The 21,172-nt window shown below is 40.5% G+C and overlaps 1 protein-coding gene and 1 long non-coding RNA gene across 5 annotated transcripts; one reads left to right on the top strand and one right to left on the bottom strand.

The window, feature by feature from the left end:
- Positions 1-1,311: 1,311 nt before the first annotated feature.
- LOC125883223 (uncharacterized) lies at positions 1,312-12,932 on the top strand. 4 transcript variants are annotated; one of them, XM_049567454.1, is made up of 5 exons: positions 1,312-1,491; positions 3,666-3,706; positions 5,801-5,874; positions 6,963-7,251; positions 7,762-12,932. In XM_049567454.1, the coding sequence occupies exons 4-5, from the start codon at positions 6,972-6,974 to the stop codon at positions 10,494-10,496; spliced, it is 3,015 nt and encodes a 1,004-aa protein (XP_049423411.1). In that variant the 5' UTR covers positions 1,312-1,491; positions 3,666-3,706; positions 5,801-5,874; positions 6,963-6,971; the 3' UTR covers positions 10,497-12,932. The 4 variants fall into 4 exon arrangements, with proteins under 4 accessions (XP_049423411.1, XP_049423410.1, XP_049423413.1 ...); XM_049567453.1 differs by having other exon boundaries at positions 6,960-7,251; XM_049567456.1 differs by lacking the exon at positions 3,666-3,706.
- Positions 12,933-16,529: 3,597 nt separating this feature from the next.
- On the bottom strand, positions 16,530-18,901 carry LOC125883248 (uncharacterized). Its single transcript, XR_007448476.1, has 4 exons — positions 18,792-18,901; positions 18,457-18,605; positions 18,114-18,358; positions 16,530-17,939 (listed from the first exon to the last, which is right to left on the bottom strand). It is a non-coding gene; the product is annotated as an uncharacterized LOC125883248 (long non-coding RNA).
- Positions 18,902-21,172: the final 2,271 nt, after the last annotated feature.

Here is a 21,172-nt window from a genome sequence, read left to right as displayed (position 1 = left end):
CCTGCTCATTGTCATTTACACTGCAGTAATTCAGTGATCTCCATAGGACGTGGCTTTAGACCAGGGTATGATTCAAGCTGTGCCCATTATTAACCACAGCATCACAGTTAATAGATAACGTATACAATAAAAAAGGCGTAACAGCATTCATATTCAAGATCTTGACAAACACAATCATAAAATATTTATTGCTAGATATGGGATTGATATAAACAGTCTGTGCGGGCAAAATCATTTGATGTCCAATATTAACAAGCCTAAGCAGATTACAGAGAACCATTGAAAAGAAGCTGCAGAGAAAATGAAGACGAGAAAGTCATTCAGCGCCACGATTCTCAGACAAAGTAGCTCAGAGAGCTGGCAAAGCTTCAGTCAGGACTAACTGTGGTTTGTGTCTGAAGACAATTGAAACTTCTCTGATCTCTCTAAATAACCTCAGCATACACAGGTGAGTACTTTTGGTTACACTTGTTGAGCAAGTTTAAGAGTAATATACATCAAGAGGTGGAAACAGCCAAAGTTTATACCTGTTCATTTCTGTTGTAATCACAATTTTGCATTTTTTGATTAGTGCAGGTGGGATAGGCCGATAGCATTCTGTTAAACATGTATAAAGCACAACTGGAATATTTACCTAAATTAGAGTTTTTAAAGTAGTTTGTGACACAGGGTCTCTTGTCTGTTTTCAGTCAGCTCTGTGCAATGTCATGTACATGATGTACACAAACCAGCTCACCAACAGTTTGCAAGGCTGGGTCGGATATACACGCCAAAACAAAACAGACCGAACTGCCACTTTAAATATACTGAGTTAAAAATACTGACTTAGTGCATTTTTCACTGGGCCCTCTGGTTAGATTGAATATGTTTGAACTATGATTTGTCAGCCCATATCATGTTCAGCTGATATTCCAACAGTGCTCATCCTGGACTAACCTGCTGTCTCTGTTGTGAAGTTTGAAGATCTATTTGTAAAGATGACTTTCTACAACCTAAAAGAATTAAAGACCACTCAAACACACAGAGTCGTCCTCTCCCTCCTCTGACTGGACCCAGTCCAGCTTTAGTGTCAGGAGAACCTTTGAGCAGTGGTGTTTGTTCAGATGGAGAAGTCAATGTCATTTTGAAATCCTGCTGTATTCTCTACACTGTGTGTTTGGCCTCCGTATCTTTTGGGAGCTGGTCTGACGCTGTGAGCATTGGGCCTCCTGTGTACAGTCAAAAGATAAAAAAAAAAAAAAGGTCACGTGCAGCAGCTTTTCGGGGAGGATGGGGGGGATGGGTGGTTGGGTGGTTGGGTGGAGACTCACTCACTCACTCTGCTAAACAAGATGTTGAGCGGAGAGAGCCAAGACCAGGACGGTAACCATTGGCTGAAGCTCATGGCCTTATGAGGTCATTTTCGCATGAATCACCAAGACTGATAAAGAATAATTTACATGTGTTGATCATCTTTCTAAATCTGAAGAAATCTGTGCTGAATTCGGCTGGGTGAGTTTCTAACAACTGTTTTCTCTGTGGCACATTTTTGGAATGGATATTAGATGTCTAGTTTCTGGTGGGTTTTTAAGGGGTTTACCTCATCATTGTCTCTGTCGTCTACTTTGTATTTCGGGGAAATGGCGGTCTGTGTGGGGTCCTGCAGACCACCTTCTCGCCCCAGCCTGGAAAACTGGTTAATGATATACTACCGTGTGAGGTTTTATTGGTTGTCAGCAGAAGCTGTGCCACAGCAACAGACTTCAGGTTGAAGCAGAGAAAGAGTCTGCATGACATGTTAAAGCGTGTACACAGCAGCTGCTGGTTTTGTGTAGATAAGAGCAGGGTGTGGTTACAGTGGGTTACTTTTACTTTTCAACATACATGAAAATGTAAAAAAAAATAAAATAATAAAGTTTTTGTGGTAAATAATGTCTCGGCCTGTCATTAGGACCTGCACTATATCAGGCTATGCCATCATAAATCTCCTGAGCCCTCTGAGAGGCACCAACATTCTCCAGCTCTGACCTGACATGCCTTCCAGATGCCTTTAAAACTCCCACATAAGCAAAGCGCAGATACTCGGCAGCTTGACCCGGTCACATATCTACACTGTGTCTGTTTAAGTTAAACGACAGTGGTTGGTCCAACTGGCTTGTGTGGCAATGTTATGTGAATACTGTGGCCCTAAAAAAAGATAACTGAAAAACGAACTCTAATCACAACCAAGAAAACTTCCTCTTATATGCCTCCCTTCCTTTCTCTCTTCCTCTTAAATACTTCAACCGCAAAATAATCATCTGTACATGAATTTCTCAATGTGTTCATTCTTTTTTTATTGCACTTTCACACTTAAATAAACACAGCACTGCTTTCACTTTCATATTGCGCTACATTCCGGCTAATGTTCTAAATTTCACATCAACTAAGACTTCAAAATAACAGTCCTGTTCACCTGAATACACTGCATCTCCTATGGATCTATGATTACATCTGCTGCTATTTTTTTGTTTGTTTTATTTTTTAACAGCAGTCACAGTACCATGATGTATTGTGGCGTTGCTGACATGGACGTCTGATTTGACGCTGGACAAGCACAGACATTATTAAGACATTATTTGTCTCAGCCTTCATGCATTCATTGTACTGCAGATTGTGGGTTATTTTCAGGTGGTATAACAAGTGTCACGCACTCTCTGCATGTTATTTGTGTTCTCCTAATTCCAAAACTTCAAAGAATTTGCGTTGCCCGTCTGTGGTGGCAACATTTAGGAACGTTTGTCAGAGGCTGCTGCTGTAGAGTGCACTTGTAGCGCCATGACAGCTCTTCAAACGTGGAGGCTTGCCTTTAATGAAGTGCTCGTTTTTAACATGCGGAGGAGTTTCCTCTGAGTGGAGCAGCATTTTAAACTTCAATACCGCGGTCATTTAATTGTGGGAAGCCAAAATCTTGATCATGATTAATATTCGATAAAATGTTCAGCCCTAGCATGCGCATGCTCAGGCACGTTAAGGACGCACTACTCTTAAATGGAAGTGTTGTTTTAGCAAAAATGCATCTGTTTGGGATGCACTGAGCATTCGACTGGATAAATGAGACTTGGATTATACTGCATGAGTTTCGTGAGAGCTTGAAAACTTGCATCCATCCCCCTCTCCAGCAACGGCTCCTCCTGGAGGATCCCGAGGTGTTCCCAGGCCAGATGAGATATGTTCTGGGTCCATCCCGGGGCCTCCTACTAGCTGGACGTACCCGGGTCACCTCTAACAGGCTGTTTGTAAACGTTAAACGCAGTCCTCGCGTATTTGAATTCATAAACAATGTTCCCCTTTTTGGACTCACCATGGAGGCATGGTGGCATTCTCTTTCAATTTTGTGTATGTGTCCCAACAAGCCCTCTAAATAGGGGCTGGGCGATTCATCAACGTAATTGATGTCACTCACTCTCTACGGAAATACATTGATTTACAAAACGTGCCTTGGCATGTTGGAATACAGTAGACTGCACCCAGTCAAAGCACAGATTCATTCAGCTAACAAGCTGTGCCTGAAAACCTCTCCTACAAAGTAAAAATGACTTCTGACAGGAGTGTAACTGCAGCACTCAGAGTGAAAGCATCCCAGAGCTGTTTGTTAACACGGCAGCAAGACAATCCCATCCTGTTTGCTTTTTGTTCCCGCCCAGGTATGACATATCAGGACTATCAACACGTGGAACATCTCTCGGTTAGTAATACTACTGTTGTTATTCTGCTGTTTTATATTTCCTGTTTACTTTAACGGGCACGCACAAGCAAGAAAACGGATTAAACTACCAGACTGCTGTTAAGTTTATATGTAATAATAATAATAATAATAATAATAACTTTATTTATATGGCACCTTTAAAAACAAAAGTTTACAAAGTGCTTTGACAAACAAAGCAAATGCAGGATATCTATAGCAACAGAGAGTCAAAACAGTGAGGGCAAACAAAAGCAGGACAAAATTAAGCTAAAATTGAGGTGGAGTTAAGCAAAACACAGACAGAATGATAAAGACAGAATGTTAAAAGAGATAACAATAAAGGCAATAAAACTATTATTTCTAAATACTAGAAAGAAACGAACAGAAGGATAAAAAGACAACATTGCATAATGACAATAACAAAGAATAAACAATTAAAAGGAACAGAATATAATAAATAAAAAGAAACAAAGAATAAATAAAAAGATGACATCACATAAAGGCAAGTCTATAAAAATGGGTTTTAAGAAGAGATTTAAAAGATGTTACTGATGTTGCAAGCCTCATCTCTTCAGGCAGGTCGAGGGGCCCTGATGGAAAAAGCGCAGTTGCATTTTGATAGCCTGTTACTGTCCTCGTTCCACACTGATGCAACATATTTTGAGTGCAGACCTAGCTACTGCTGGTGTGCAGTGTCAACCAATCAGGGGTCACTAGGAAAATCTTAACATATTACACACAAACATCAGTTGAGCTAAGTGTCCTCTTTCGACTAAATAACACTAAATATCAAAAACTTCAGCCAACCATTGCTACTTTACACAAGACGAACAAAACACGTAATCAAATAAATGATGATGCACCCAGGTCACTTTTATTCCTACAGACCATTTCATTGCTACTCTGTTGCTAGGGCAACAGCTTTGGTCCCTGTTTACTTCCTGTCAGTGACTGCATTAAGAAAATAAAAGGAAATAAAAAAGGGACCTATTCACATTGTTCGTGTTGTCAAGTTTGAAACAGTTTGGCAAATAACCAAACTTACAGATGATGCCTTGTATAAACTGAAGGAGCGGGTGACATTAGATTGAAGCCAGCAGTAACATGTGGCTGCCTCAAGCAACACCTGCAAAGGAAGTGAAGCACTTCCTGTTTCCAGGGTAGACAAGATAAACCACACAGAATAACCACCAGGGGTGGGGTCAACGGTCAAGGGAAGATAGTGGCCGTGGCTAAAAGAAAACAACTGTAGGAAACGAGAAACACTGGTTGTTTGCTGGAACAACTCACTCTGCCCTCTGTGAACATTACACGTCTGTCAGTCTCCTTCATGATGGATTTAGCTTTCCTCATGAGCCACAACTTGGCCACAAAATGAGCAGCACTGGTGGCCCTACACACCCAAGAGCTTTCTCTGAGCCAAACAAAAGCCATGTCAAGAAATGAAGACGAGTAGTTTTCCAGTAGGTTTGTCAGAGCGCTTCATAAAAGAGCATGAAACCATGTGGAGCTGCCAGAGTGTGTTTTTGGCGGACAGCTGTTAGATAGCAGAAGCTTTGAAACAGGGTTTCAGAGTCCCATTAAATGTGCGTCGTTTTATTTATATTATATAATGTGCGTGTGACGTTTTTATGTTGTTTATGTTTTTGACAAGAAAATGTATTGTGGAGGATCAGAACAAGGAAAACAGTAAGAAGGGAATGCCTTAAAACAGTTCAGAGAGTTGCTGTGAAATGGAACCACAGTTGATTCCCTTCAGGAATGTTCAGCCTATAGGAAGAGGCCAAGCAAACTCCAGGAAGTGTGGAAACAGGAAGCAGCTATTGTGCTGTATTTCTGGTTTAACTATACATTACCTAAAGCACTTGTGTATGAAATGTGCAACATAAATAAACTTGCCTGGCTTTTAGCTCAACCAGAGGAAACAGTGCGAGTGCTCATCAACAACTGTAGCAGCAGATAGGTGATACAGGAGGCCGTTCTTCTGATCCTAATGTTGACAAGCATCTTCCCTGCAGAACTTAGCTGTCGGCTCCTGACCAGCAGCTGACCATGGTGAAGTGCAGTATCTAATCTTTATTACTTTCATCCCAGGTTTTCATTGGGAACTGCTCCGCTCCCTTCAGCATCCAGCGGTATCAACGGACTTGCCATGAACTCCTGCAGAGGTACGTAGGGAAAAAAAATCAAAATGTTTTTAATAGTTTATTGTTCACTGTAAAGCAGTGGTTCCCAACTGGTGGGTTGCGGTCTAAAAGTGGGTTGCGGGGTCATTCTGTCAAACATATAAAGTTTGTGAAAAAAAAAACCCCACACTTTTAAGTACAGTGAATTTCTGGCTATAGAGTGTGTGGTTAACCGACAGCTACTTGACAGAGTCAGCAAACTAGCTCAACGACATGGCCTAATGCAAGTATGATGCTGAATGTATTAAATTGTGGGACCTCAAACTAATGACCTGGACCAGCCAGGCACCACTGCTGTAAACTGTGCTGAAAGAGCCCGGACAAATCAAGCCGACATCAAATAACAGTGGCGGACTGTTGTGTCGCCTCACATCCCCTCTGCCAAAAAGTTGCACTTGAACAAACGCTAAAGAATCTCACTCCCTTTTGACTTCAGTAATTTGTTTGCTTACCTCACTTTTGTTTCTTAACTCGTGCACTGAGCGGTAAATAAGAATGTTTTTTTCCTCACTGACGGTCTCCGCTGCTGATTCAACATACTAAATCAGCTGAAAAGCCCCCAACAAGGACCGACGAGTGCGGAACACTCTGCAAAACCTAGGGTGACAGACGCTCACCTACAGCCTGACAGTCATAAAAACCTGGATCAGCACTGGAAATGTGAAACATGCTACTAAAGCCTCTATTCTGAATATCTGATACCTGTTAATGGCTATTTATTTGAAAGTTACACTTCCATTTTTTGATAACATCTATTTCTTGTTCGTTAGGAGTTTAAAATCCACTAACTGTAACAGTCAGTTACTTTGGACTTAAGTGTCGGTCAAATGAATTTAATATCATGTAATATATTAAGCTTGAATTCTTGTGTGGATTATCACAAGATTCACAACAGTTCAAAGGGTCAGAAAATAAAACTTGAACTTTGAAGTATTCAAATGTGTGTGATCGATTTGTCAAGTCGCAGATGATTTGAATTTAAGATGCACATTTAAAACAGTTGTACTGGTGTAGTGGAATGAGATTAGTCTATCATTCCCCCAGTTGAAAATGTCCCTTATTTCCAGCAGGGAGCCATAATGGCGAAACTTAAAGAGGAGCTCTGGAAAACTCTGCAGGACCTGAAAGAAGAGGAGTTTGAGAATTTCAAGTGGTTCTTGGAGCAGGATGGGCTCCTGGAGGGCTTGTCAGGCATCCCAGTGTCTCAGCTCGAGAAGGCAAAAAGGCAGCACACTGTCAATCTAATGGTACAGAAATATCCAGGTTCTGAAGCTCTGAAGGTAACCTTGAAGATTTTAGAAAACATCCACAGGAATGATCTGAAGCAGCATCTTCAAAACCTCCCCTTGGGACACAACAGTAAGTTGTGGAAAAGTAAAAATATGAACATGTTAAGTGTCACATTCATCTCATGAATTACTGCATGAATTATGAACATCGTATTAATAGAAATGTGCTTTAAAAAAAGGTAAAGACTAATTTACCATTTACTATGGTACACCACCATATGGGCAAGGCCATAGGCAAGATGAGATGGAGATCTGAGAACTTTGCTCAGCTATTAGTGGCTTAGTGGTTAGAGCAGGCACCCCATATACACTCAGTCCTTGCTGCAGTGGCCGTGGGTTTGCTTCCAACCTGTGGCCCTTTGCGCAAACAAACACATTGCAATCCTATTTTTCAGGGGAGGCCAACCAACTGAAATTCAGTGCAAGATAAATACATCTGTGTTCTCTTTTAAACTCTACAGTCCATGCTTAGCAGGTGTAACCTACCATGAAAGAAGGCAAGATATAATTAGGTTTAAACTTTTTTTAAGTTTCACATTATGACTTATGTCTGCATGTCTCTCTTGCTCTCTTGTTTTAGATGTTGCTAAGAAAGAAGAGTATAAGGGAGAGAAGCCCAAGCTCCAGTGGGTGCAGCAGTTTGCAGTGGATGTGACTCTGGATCCTGATACAGCAAATCCTCACCTCATCCTGTCTGGTAACAGGAAACAAGTACGCCATGGTGACGTGAGGAGGAATCTGCCAAACAACCCTGAGAGATTTTACAGATGTGTGAACGTTTTAGGAAAGCAGAGTTTCTCTTCAGGAAAATTTTACTTCCAGGTTCAGGTTGAGGGGAAGACTGCCTGGGATTTGGGAGTTGCCAAAGAGTCGATTGAGAGGAAAGTCCAGATTACAGCAAGCCCACAGAATGGCTACTGGGCTCTCATGATGAGGAATGGATGTGACTACGGGACGATGGATGGTGAGCCAGTCATTCTCTCTCTGACAAAGAATCCTAAAAAGGTGGGAGTGTTTGTGAACTATGACGAGGGTCTGGTCTTCTTCTATGACGTGGATACTGCAGATATTCTCTACTTCTTCAGCGGCTGTTCCTTCACTGAGAAACTCTACCCATTCTTCAGCCCCTGTACTAATGATGGTGGTACAAACTCTGCCCCTCTGATCATCTCTTCTGTCAATGACCCACTGAGCCTCGAGACACGTGACACTGGTGATCAAAAAGAAGAACATGAAAAAAAGAAGGCTGAGCTGAAGAGTGCCCAGCAGTTTGCAGTGGAGGTGACTCTGGATCCTGATACAGCAAATCCTCACCTCATCCTGTCTCGTGATGGGAAACAAGTGCGTCACGGTGATGTGAAGAAGAAACTACCGGACAACCCTGAGAGATTTAAGAAATGTGTGAGCATCTTAGGAAAGCAAGGTTTTGCTTCAGGAAAATTTTACTTTGAGGTTCAGGTTAAAGGGAAGACTGCCTGGGATTTGGGGGTGGCAGAGCAGTCAATCAAGAGGAAAGTCCAGATCACAACAAGCCCTCAGCATGGCTACTGGACTATCGTGCTGAGAAATGAAAATGACTATGAAGCTATTGATGATGATGATCCTGTCTGTCTGTCTCTGAATCAGCCTCCTCAAAAAGTGGGAGTGTTTGTGGACATTGACGAGGGTCTGGTCTGCTTTTATGATGTAGATTCTGCAGATCTCCTCCACTCCTTCACTGGCTGCTATTTTACTGAGAAACTCTACCCATACTTCAGTCCCTGTACTAATGATGGTGGTGTAAACTCTGCCCCTCTGATCATCTCTCCTGTCAATCAGGAGACACATGACACTGGTGACCAAAAAGAACTTGAAAGAAAAGCGCCCGAGCTGAAGAGCGTCCAACAGTTTGCAGTGGACGTGACTCTGGATCCTGATACAGCCCATCCTCACCTCATCCTGTCTGATGATGGGAAACAAGTACACCACAGTGATGTGAGGAACAAACTACCGGACAAGCCCCAGAGGTTTACCAAATATGAAAGCATTTTAGGAAAGCCGAGTCTCTCTTCAGGAAAATATTACTACGAGGTTCAGGTTAAAGGGAAGACTGCCTGGGATTTGGGAGTGGCCAATCAGGCAATCAAGAGGAAAGTCCAGATCTCAACAAACCCTGAGAATGGCTTCTGGACTATAAAGCTGAGAAATCAAAATGAGTATGAAGCTAATGATGATGATCCAGTCCAGCTGTCTCTGAAGTCACATCTTCAGATGGTGGGAGTGTTTGTGGACTATGATGAGGGTGTGGTCTGCTTTTATGATGTAGATTCTGCAGATCTTATCTACTCCTTCACTGGCTGCTATTTTACTGGGAAACTCTACCCATTCTTCAGTCCCTGTACTAATAATGGTGGTGTAAACTCTGCCCCTCTGATCATCTCTTCTGTCAATCACCCACTGAGCCATAAGACACATGACACCAGTGATGAGAAGGCAGAATACAAAAGAAAGAAGGCCGAGCTGAAAAGGATACAGCAGTTTGCAGTGGATGTGACTCTGGATCCTGACACAGCAAATCCTCACCTCATCCTGTCTGATGATGGGAAACAAGTATACCACAGTGATGTGAAAAAGACATTACCAAACAACCCTGAGAGATTTTACAGTTTTGTGAACGTCTTAGGAAAGCAGAGTTTCTCTTCAGGAAAATTTTACTACGAGGTTCAGGTTGAGGGAAAGACTGCCTGGGCTTTGGGAGTGGCCAAACAGTCGATCAAGAGGAAACTCCAGATCGCAGCATGCCCACAGAATGGTTTCTGGACCATAATGTTGACAAATGAAGATGTGTATGAAGCCAATGATGATGATCCTGTCCAACTGTCTCTGAACCATCCTCTTCAGAAGGTGGGAGTGTTTGTGGACTATGAAGAGGATCTGGTCTCCTTCTATAACGTAGATTCTGCAGATCTTCTCTACTCCTTCACTGGCTGCTCCTTCACTGAGAAGCTCTACCCATACTTCAGTCCTTTCACTAATGACGGAGGTGTAAACTCTGCCCCCCTCATTATCTCTCCTGTCAGTGAGCCACTGAGCCTTAACACATGTGACTTTGGTGGTGAGAAAGGAGAACCTGAGAAAAATAAGACTGAGCTGAAGAGTGTGGAGGAGCTCACAGTGGAAATAACGGCGGATCAAGATAGTGCACGTTCTAATCTCATCCTTTCTGGTGATGCGAAACAAGTACACAATGATGATGTGAGGGAGAAACTCCCAAGTAACTTTGTGAGGACCATATTTTGTTGCAAGTGTTGTCTCTCTCCAACAGACAAAGAGTAAAGTGTTAGTAGTAAAAAAGGTGTGTCCCGGGACGAGGAGGCACTTGGTTCACTAGTTATCTGTAAAATTATCAACTCCGTTTGGATTGGCCAAGATGTCGTTGGGTCTGCTCAGGGTGCAATACTCATCTCCTTTTTCTCCCAAACTGAGGCCCCACCTTCATCCTAACCTTGATAACATGCAGCCTTTGCCATGTCGATGTCTATGGTTTTTCTGGAGGTAATAGAGGTGGGCTGTCCACTTTTGTAAACATTGTTATGCCCTGTTTATCTCGGTTAGGGAAATCAGTGACTGTTATTTGGTTTCTCTTAATGTCTTCAGGTTATATGTTTTGCCGTTCTATTTAGTTTTGGTAAGTTTTGTTGGCCTTTGCCCACCATGAAGTTAAATCATGCTCATCAACAGTTATTTATACTGACTGAATGAATGAATGAACTTTATTCATATAGCACCTTTCATGCATAGAATGTAGCACAAAATGTTTTACAACTCAGCAGCAAATACAAGCAGCAAAGACATAAAACCATACAATTACACAACACCCATTCAAGGAGAAATTAGAAAAAATAATTCATGAATTAATCAATCAATTAAGAAAAATATACAAATATTAAAACAGATAACTTCTAGCTATAAGCTTTATTAAAATGATATGTTTTGAGTCCTCATTTAAAACTGTCCACTGAGCCAGCATGTCTTATATTTAAAGGTGGGGTGTATTTTGGGGGCGTAGTAGCTAAAAGAAGCATCCCCAAAGGTTTTTGTCATTTCTGACATTAGGAACAGTTAAAAGAGCAGCTGTCGAGAATCTCAGGGTTCGTTGTGGAGGGACATAAAATGATAGGGAGTCTGTGATATAGAAGGGGGCAAGGCCATTAAGAGCCTTAAAAACCAAAAAAAAAAAAAAAGATTTTAAAAATCAATTCTAAAAGATACTGGGAGCTGGTGATGGTCACGCAAAACAGGAGTTATATGGTCTCTCTTTTTAGTTTTTGTCAAAACCTGGCGGCAGCAGCAGCAGTCTGAATGCTCTGTGGTTTTGCAATGGCAGTTTTAAATAGGCCAGTGTAAAGAGTATCACAATAGTCAAGACAACTGGAAACAAGAGCATGAATAAGCTTCTCAGCATCTCACTGGCTCAGTAGAGGTCGTACCTTAGCTATATTGCATAAATGATAAAATACAGTTTTGGTTAATGAATTAAAATGAGCTTTAAAATCGAAATCAGAAGCTAAAATTATGCTGAGGTTTCTTACTTGAGGTCACCTCCGTGTGGCCAGATGACCCAGTTTAGTGAGAACCGGATCCCTTTTTATTTTTTGGGCCAACTAGGAGGATCTCAGTCTTATCTTCATTTAGCTTGAAGTTCTGGCTCATCCATTCATGAATGGCTAACACATGGTCAGAGTGTTTGGGTCATCTGGCTTAACATAGAGCTGTGGGCCATCAGCATAGCTGAGGAAACTCACACCAAACTGACGGATGATGGATCCCAATGACAAAACACAATGTGATTCGTTAATTTATTACAAATATTATTAAGATTAAAGAAAAACTTCAAAGTTGCAAATTTTATTATCAAAAATTAATTTGGTGAGTTGCCGGTTTACAAACAAACAGAAGCATGACAGCTTGTACCACAGTGATGGCTGAAATTAAAGGATTTGCTTTTAAAATGAAGCTTCTTTACATATCACACACAAAGTGTCCTTTCCTCTGGACACCAGGAGGCTTTAAATAAATATCACTTTGCATTTAGATAATCTCTTCAAAGAAACCTTAAACCATCTTTCAGATAAGATCAAAATGGATTTGTGCAAATGGTCTACTCTATTATTATCTCGATTAGGAAGAATAAATGTTTTAAGAGTAAATGTTCTCCTAATATTTAATTTTCATGTTATGTATCCGCAGCATTTTTAAAACTCTTAACAAATATATTTTAAGATATATGCCTTTGGACTCTCTTATATTTATAAAGCATCACTCAATACATGCAAATTAACAAACATGGTTATAAAACAATTCAAAGGTTTGCTTCACAAAAACATGCAGTTAAAGTTGTTCAATAATCTAATCTAGGTTGGTTTTAGATTTAAATACCTGGCAAAACATTTGTAGGTATACGTGGCTTATTTACAAGTAGCAAAATCAAAGAAATTCATTGTCGGGTTATCCCTAAACTATCTCACTCCTGTAAATATGCACACAATTCAAAGACTACTCACCAAACTGCCCTAACTAAAGACGGAAAATGTATGCATCTGTTTTAGCAGTGTGATCTGCTGGAAAGTTTCACTTAAAGCTTCACTAACTCAGCTTTTGCTACTAATTAAATGCCTGATTTTCAATTTGTTTAAAAAAAAAAATCTGAGTATTTTTGCAATAACATAATTTGCTAAGAAATGTATACTTTGGAAAATATGGAAAATAAATCTTAAACTTTTCAGCCATTTCTGGACCAAATATCACAATGTCCTCTCTTAAAAGACATGCCTGAGGTTATATTTATCTATAGTCCTTTGGTTTCTGTCATTTTTTTTGTTTGGAAAACTTCAAGAGGTGATCAATAATGTACTTGGAACTTCTGGCTGTGAGCCCTTATGAATATGAATGCCATAAATGAAGGACACACGGTGAGGTTTTTAACATTGTTGTTGCTTTTGTACATTTTTTTTGTTTGATGTTTGTCATGTTTTTTTTCCATTTATTTGTCTGCTTAATGATGACTGCCGATTATGTCAAATTTTATGAAATAAAAAGATGCAGAAAACAAAAGAGCTTCCAATCTTTCGATTAAATAATTAAAGATGTATAAATTATTTGATAACATTTATAATTTTAAGGTTTCTCTTCAAGGAAGGACTAATGCTAATGGAAAATATTTTTTTAAATGACTCATTGTTATCATTATGAAATTAAAAGTAACTGACTATTATTTTAAGTTGGGTAACAGAGTGATAACATTTCTGAATTTGAAACTAGAGATAAAGGGAAGTGGTCTGTGGACACTGTAAGATCTGTCTCAGGCATGTTGGTGCTGTACAAACTGTCTCCACACTTGGTTTATAGCAGAATCTAAACGAATATATATAATCTTTAAGGAATATTTGAGGTGACAAACTTTTCCAAAAGCATTTCCTGAAGAAGGGACTGATGCTAATGGAAATTTTTTTTAATGATTTATTACTATGATCATTATTATTGAATTAAAAGTATCTGACTTTGTTATGTTAAGCTGGGTAATAGAGTACTAAACTTGCAACTAGAGATAAAGGGATGTGGTCTGTAAGATCCAGGAACTTTCCAGGAGCCTTGGTGCTGTTCTTGCTTTATGTTGTTTCTGTCTCCACACTTGGTTTACAACAGAATCTGAGCGAGCATTCAGAGAAGATTAACGATAAAGCTAAAAAGGTTGAACAAACAGACGAGAGGTGGGGTTGGCTAGTACAGATATTGCTAACCAACAGGGTGTGAAGAGGGAACGTTAACTCTTGAAACGAGTGATAGTTTCCAACCGTCGTGAGGCGCGTCCTGCATCTGTGGATTGATCTGTTAACTTTGTGCATGTTCCACTCTTTATCCTCTGCAAATTTTATCCACATAAAGTTTGCCTTTGCATTTACAGGAATACAGTCTCAGTGCAATGCTGAGAAGGAGAGAGAGGAAGGATGACAGTGAAGTCACATTTCCTCACGAGTGGTCTCATGTTTAACCCTGCAGAAGGAAGTGAGACTTGTATCTGCACATAGTCAGCATCTGTTGTGCGGTTTTCAAAAAGCACTGTAGCAGACACTTTGACTTTATGACCTAGAGTGGCTTTGACCTTTTTCCTCTGAACTATAGAGTTATTATCGTTTTGTAATTTTTTAATTGTTTTAAATTTTATTTTATTTATTTATTTGTTCTTCAGTTTAGTTTCATTTAGTTTCCAGGGTGGGTTTGCTTGTTTCAGTTTAGGTTTCATCGCTGAAAAATGTTTATTTTAACTTTATTGGTTTTAGTGTTTTTGTGTGTAATATGGGGGTGGTATTTGTCAGAGGCAAGATTAAAGACATGTGTAACAGGTGTAACACCACAACACTTTGGAAAGCGATTGGCTCCTAGTCTTGCACAGTAGACATCCTAGGCTGCTTTCACACCTGCCCTGTTTGGTTCAGTTCAATCAAACTCAGTTGGTTTGCCCCCTCAGTGCGGTTGGTTTGGGCAGGTGTGAACACACCAAGGTCTCAGTCTGGTTCCAAAGGAACCCTAGTGCGGTTGGTTTGTGGTGAGAAGGTGTTCCGACCTGGATGTGAAGCAACTGCAGTCACATGACACATTGTTTGGGTTAAACATGAGCATGTTACAGTCCTGGAGGATTATTAATGTGCACCTCCTCCTGTACTGCCTTAATATGCACATTCAGCACATCCAATGCATCAAAACATTGTTTTCTAGTTGGAGCCGCGCCTCGTTTTCAAACTGTATGCTTTGACTAAAATGAGCAATGACAGCAATATAGTCCACGATGAGCAGCGCTAAAAAAGTAAAGAAAGTGTCACATTTATCTTGCAAGTGTACTCTTCAACGTTTTGTAACACTGTTTCAGATATATATTTTTTTTAATCTCAATTTCTTATTTTTATTTCAGAGAACTCAACCTAGTTTTATTTAACTAAAGTAACTTTAAAGCCTTTGGAAACACACCTTGAAATAGTAAAAATGCACATATCATATCAAAGTCGAGTGTCTCATTAATCATCCACAAATGTCTGAGTGAAAATAACCATTCATAACTATTAGAAAACCTGGTTTAAAAACAGCTCATTTTGCTGTTTAGACAACTTGCCAGGACAGAGTGGGCGTGGCAGATAACTCTGATTGACATCTCCCTGGCTCAGCAATGGCTGCCACAAATTTCATCCAGCCCTATATGTTTGAGCCCTCTGATGACTCAGAGGACGAAGCAGAAGCCCTGCCAGCTAAAAATGATTCTTTTCAGGTGGTCACTGAATGGTAAGTTTCAAAATGTTTTGTGATTCATATTAATGTTACTTCGTAGAACAGTTAGCATAACTTTTACATGCAATGTTAGCTGAGATGAATGACAACGTGAGGCTAGCGCTTTGCCTTTCTTCATTGAGATACGTTTTCATTGAAAACATAAATCTGCTCCGTTTTTCTGATAATGACCTTTTTCCATTCAGACACATCCAGTCTTAATAGATTAAATATGCATTTACTCTGACACACACACTGACCCTCAAAGTGGGAGAGACTGGTGCCGGCCGGCCGCCTCTCTGGCGTTGTGTAGAAGTATTTGCCCACCTCGAATAATGTTCCCCTCCGGCTAAAATTGTGTTGTTTCCCGCAGCATCACCTCTGCGATTGGGGATATGTTTATGCGTAGCAAAGCTAACTGCTTGGGGTTGGGGTTAGGGGTGAGGAAGGGTGCACATTACGTCCCCTCCCCGCGAGCCGGCACCGGGCCCGGTGTCCTGAGCTCTATAAAATCTGTCATCTGACGTCTTCATTCTGGTGAATAAAAGTTTTAGTTTAGATAATCAAGATATTTTTCTGTCATGTCACCTTGATTATTCCAGTGAGCTTTCAGTTTTGCCACTCAGTCAAGTCTCAAAATATTTGCAGGAGTCAGTTTTGCGCTTGGACGTGTATTCATACAATCAGCGTGTACTGTGTGTAGCCTACTGTAAAATGCTGATGTGCCCGGCTAAGTCTTACTTACCATGCTATTTGAGTTACAATTTAGATATTATCATTGATGACTGACTTAGGGTGAATATTGTGAAGTCAGTACTGACTAATCGAACCATATTTGTAATTGCAGGTGTTCGTGTGGAGAGTGCCAGATGATGCCGACAATGGCAGAAAACATTTGCTGCCAGGTGGTTACAGCGGTGTGTAGCATAATATAATACAATAAACAATAATAAACAAATTCATTCTTTATTTCATTCTCATTTCATTCATTCATTGTCAAATCTCATAGTCAATGTTCTGTTATAACTAACTCAAGTAATTGGGCATAGGGACAGAAAACATTTATACAGTGTTGAGGAAAAAACAGTAATAGTACAGTAATTAAACTAGTAGTTTAACTACATTTTGCAATTGATTGTTGGTAGTTCAACTACATTCATATATGCAGTGATTAAAGTAGTTAAATAACTTTTTTGTTGCTATTTTTGGTGTAGTTAATTACTGAAACCACTAACAGTTTTGGGCCTTAAGAGAAAAGGAATGATTTGGCTATACAGTAGTTTGAATCTGAATTTGTAAAACTAAACTTGACTATATAGATGTCAATTAGTCATGAATATTGATCATTTCTATTGTTCACAAAAAGTTGTGATATTTTAGAATTTCACTGGAAAACTGAGCAATCCTGCAAGGTGCAATAAATCCACCTGGATTCTAGTTTGTGGAAGGCAAGTGTCTGACTGGTGAACATTAATGTACACAAAACCAAAAGCTGAAATGTTTTACACTTAAGCATTTGGTTTTTTTGTTCATACCAAAACAATAAAGGTCAGGAATAGGTGTGAGGAGCTTCCAGAGCCTCCAAGATGCATGACCCTTCATCCAGGGCTTGAACCTGTGTGCCTCAACCCCTACACCCTACAAAATGCCCTAAATATGTATAGGGCAAATTATGGACCCCCACCCAATAGAGAGAGAGAGCAGCGTAAGTATTGGATAATTCAATGTCTGACATAATATAATACAGGAATTGATACTGCATTCACCTTGTTCATAACTCCTTATTAAAAAAAAAAATGCAAATACTGCTTTTATCATGTGTGCACAACTACACACACAGCATTAAACAGGGTTCCCACACATTTTTATCAGCGAATTTTCAAAACTTTTCCATATTGTTTCCATAATATTTTATCCCACTTCAATTACTTCATTTAAGTTGTATTAGTAGGGGAGGAGAGGAGGAGGACAAGAAACAGTAGCCCCAAAACAATGTATTCAAAACTTCCATTCAAAATTTCCTAAACATTCTGTTAATTCCAAACAATTTCCAGGCCCGGAAAACTGTTTTTCTGATTTCAACTTTTCGAGAAACATAAAAAATTAAGATAAAACAATAAAAACTAGAATCAGCTTTGTCTCCCTTAGTCTTCAGCTGAGAGTCTGCAACAGACAGAAGCCAGTGTAAAGAGGCTAAAACCGGGATGATGTGTTTTTTTCTGGTTAAAAGCCTGACCGCTGTGTTCTGTGCAGTCTGCAGCTGCTCTACAGTTTACAGCTTAATCAATTTGGCCAGTAGATGGCAGTATTTGAATGTTTGTATTGCTGGAGGTAGCAAGAGCTTGTTCATCCGGCTGCCATCTGGCAAAAATGATAAATAAATGTTATATCAACTAAGCAGCGAAGCAGCCAGGGCAGATAAGTAGTGGTCCATCCTCCAGCAGCCTAGGTGATGTCAGACTATGAGACAAAACAGAGAAGGAGGGAGGGAGAGGAGGTGGGTTACAATATGTTTTATGTTTTCTGATACAAGATTTATACTTGTTTATTACAGGCGAGCCCGCTACCTGGCCTACAGGCAGTTTGTGAGCTGGCGCTGGGGCTATTTAGGAAGACGGAATATGGTGGTCATACCTTCCTGTGTGGTGCTCAGAATCTACCGCGAGTACCCAGATGAGGAGGATGAATATGTGGGCTTCAGGCCATCCCTGGACAACTGAAGCGGGAGACATAGTTGGCGATAACTTCTCCCTTCTCTGGCCTCTCGTACTGGCTGCACAGGGGCTCTGGGACTGACACTGCCTTCAGTTGTTCCACGAAGGGAGCAGGGTCATGGAGCACTTCGTTGAACAGGAGGTTCAGGAGTTCATCAACACAGCCTAAATAAAATGATGTTTTTGTAAAATGTTCATGACAGTTATTTGTTATTATTATTTGATTGTTAATAAACATTTATTAATAAACATTTTCTACTCACGACAAGTTTGTGGCGTTTTCACTTGCTCAACGGAGGGTGCACCCTTCTTGGCCTTGGGAAAGAAGACTCTGTATCTAAGGTCTCCTTGAGCAGTCTTCGCCTGGCAGCGGCCAGCACTTTCATTAAAATGAAATGCAGTCAGGTAAAGCCTGAAATGAAGGCATTTTATTGAGTAGCTCACACAGCAGTGCAGTAGCTCCTAGCCCTTGTCCTTGTCCAATCAGGTGTGTTGGAAGAGGAACACATTTAAAACATGCAGGACAGTGGGTCCCCAAGTCTAGGATTAGGAACCACTGGCTTAGTGGACATTGTAACATTTGTATATTTATATCTACCTGCACAATGGTATGAAAAGGCCACATTCTTGGGTGCAAACTTCAGGATGACACTGTGGAACACCTCCAGGTTAGATGTCTGTTGCAGTGGGCTGAGCTTGGAGATGTCTTTGAGAAGACGCTTGTTCTCCAGCACTTTTTCTAGCCTGTAGTATGGTTTGGTGGCTAGATTTTTGTAAAGACATGAAAACAAGAGAAATATTGAAAACATGCATAGAAACACATAAAATATAAGCATGTGCTAAATACTTAATTTCTGAAGTGAATTGTCATTCAGTGCATACCCGGCTTTAGCCACTTTGAGGTGCTTGTGGTAGGTCCATGCAGGCAGGCAGGGAACAGAGGATCTTCATGCACGTGGATATTTTGGATGTGGTTCATCAGGGACGTCCACTTGGCCACAGTCTCTCCCCCACTTGAGGAGTTTGCAGCTGACCAGTAAAGGTGGTTCTTGATGCTTGCCTGCCATTTCTTTACTTTCTCACATCCATTCTCCTTCGCGACTCCCTCCACTTTTTTGTTAATGCCTGTGGGATGCATTCATGACACATGTAAAAATAAATTATGTAAACTATGATAAATATAAACCTATCAATAACAATTCTTTATTGTTTATGATACCTTTTGCAACGTGCCATACGTCATAATAGTGTATGATGTCTGGTCTCTGCTCCCTAAGGTACTTCTGAACTTGTGGGTGTCGGTCAGTCACAAGAGAAGCCGCCTTCACACCTTCCTTTTTTTCTCCAAGGTTCCTTTGGACAGCTGTGTGCTCACAGACTTGCTTCGCTGGGCTATATCAGTCTGGCATCCAATCTCCCGGCTAGTGATCCAAGGTTCAGGCTGAACCTCATACTGGCAGCCAACACTCATTTTGGTGCGGGGTGGTACGGCCGCAGAGGCAATCTGTGCAGGTGGAAGATAATTCTGAAATTAGGCTAACTTCAGTATACACAACATGCTTGACGTTATCATAGTTAACACAGACTACCTACAAAGTTAATTTCAGCTGAGATATGTGTAAAGTTGCATCAAAAATACCCAGAGGTAAAGAGGTAGCACACACAGAAAGTTAACAAATCTCCATTTCACCAATTTATTTCGGCCATGTCAAATAAACATGCTAACGTTTCGGGCCTAGTGGCCTTCATAAGAGCATGAAAGACAGTGGAGGTCATGTCATGCAAATAGGAGTTGACAGGTGTGTCCGATTAGTGTCACTGATTACTCAGAGTCACATGATTAACTTTCTAAGGTCTCACATCTTTAAACCAACATGAAAATGACAGCAAAAAGACGTGAAATGGCAACTTTGTCTGAAGATCTGTGTGTGCTACCTCCTTACTTCTGGGTATTTTTGATGCAATTACATGAAGTTTTTGTTTAGCACCATACACCAACATTGAGAGAGCGCATCTTACACTATATGTGTAATGTTATTATGACAGATTGTTATGTTAAGTACAAATCACTGGGGCTAAATGTTAATGCAATTTGTAATAATTGTGGAGGACGTCTGTGATCATCAGTAGCTTTGGTACATTTCTCAAATCATCCTTTTGCAAAACATCTGCAAAACACTAAGTGCATTTCTAACAACAATTTGCACAAACAGTACCAAAATTGATTACCTGCAAAAGCCTGTAACTTGCTCCAAATCATTAGTTTATCTCTCAAAAGTGATGTCAACTAGAGCCCTGCGTGGGACTGTTTTCTTCAACCCGCTCCTGCCGAATTTCTGACCATTACCGCCCGCAACCCCGTGTGTATTACACTCCCGCTGCACCAGCAATGTGTATGTCCACTCCTGCAAAACTCTGAGAATTTATGCCCGCACAATAATAAAGATCGATGATTTTGTGTTTTCTCCCGTCCCGCAGGAGAAAACACGTCATTTTATAGGCAATTAATAAAGAGATTCATGGGGTTGTTTGTTTCGTTTCCCTGGCCTGCATGTCTTTTGACGCACTGGTCAGGAATAGCACTCCTATTCGGTTGTTTTCATTTAGTTTTTAATGAAATAAAGGCTGTTTCATATTCTATTCTCCTCCTCTGTATTTATTTATTTACTTTTCTACCTTTATATAATCATGCAGTGATTGAGGTTAGGGCAAGCCCGGCGCCAGGATGAAGTTACTGAGGGGGCGGTTAAAAATTACGAGGGGGCAAATCTTTATTATGCAACATAGGTTCACAGTGAGTTATAAAGAGCGCGCAGCCGTGCGTAATAGTCGCCCATAATGACAGCTCGTCGCCGGTGAAACACAATAAACTGCACGTCTTCTTTCATGTTTGTCTCATGACAGATGGAGCTTACAGACAGACAGGTGGAGCAAGCGGCAAATTGGTATGAAAGCTGGTTCAGGGTATATTTGTCCATT

This window comes from Epinephelus fuscoguttatus, linkage group LG22, assembly GCF_011397635.1.
Source record: "Epinephelus fuscoguttatus linkage group LG22, E.fuscoguttatus.final_Chr_v1".
NCBI lineage: Eukaryota > Metazoa > Chordata > Actinopteri > Perciformes > Serranidae > Epinephelus > Epinephelus fuscoguttatus.
Note: the sequence above shows the minus strand (reverse complement) of the source record. Positions and strands in the feature narration are given on the sequence as shown.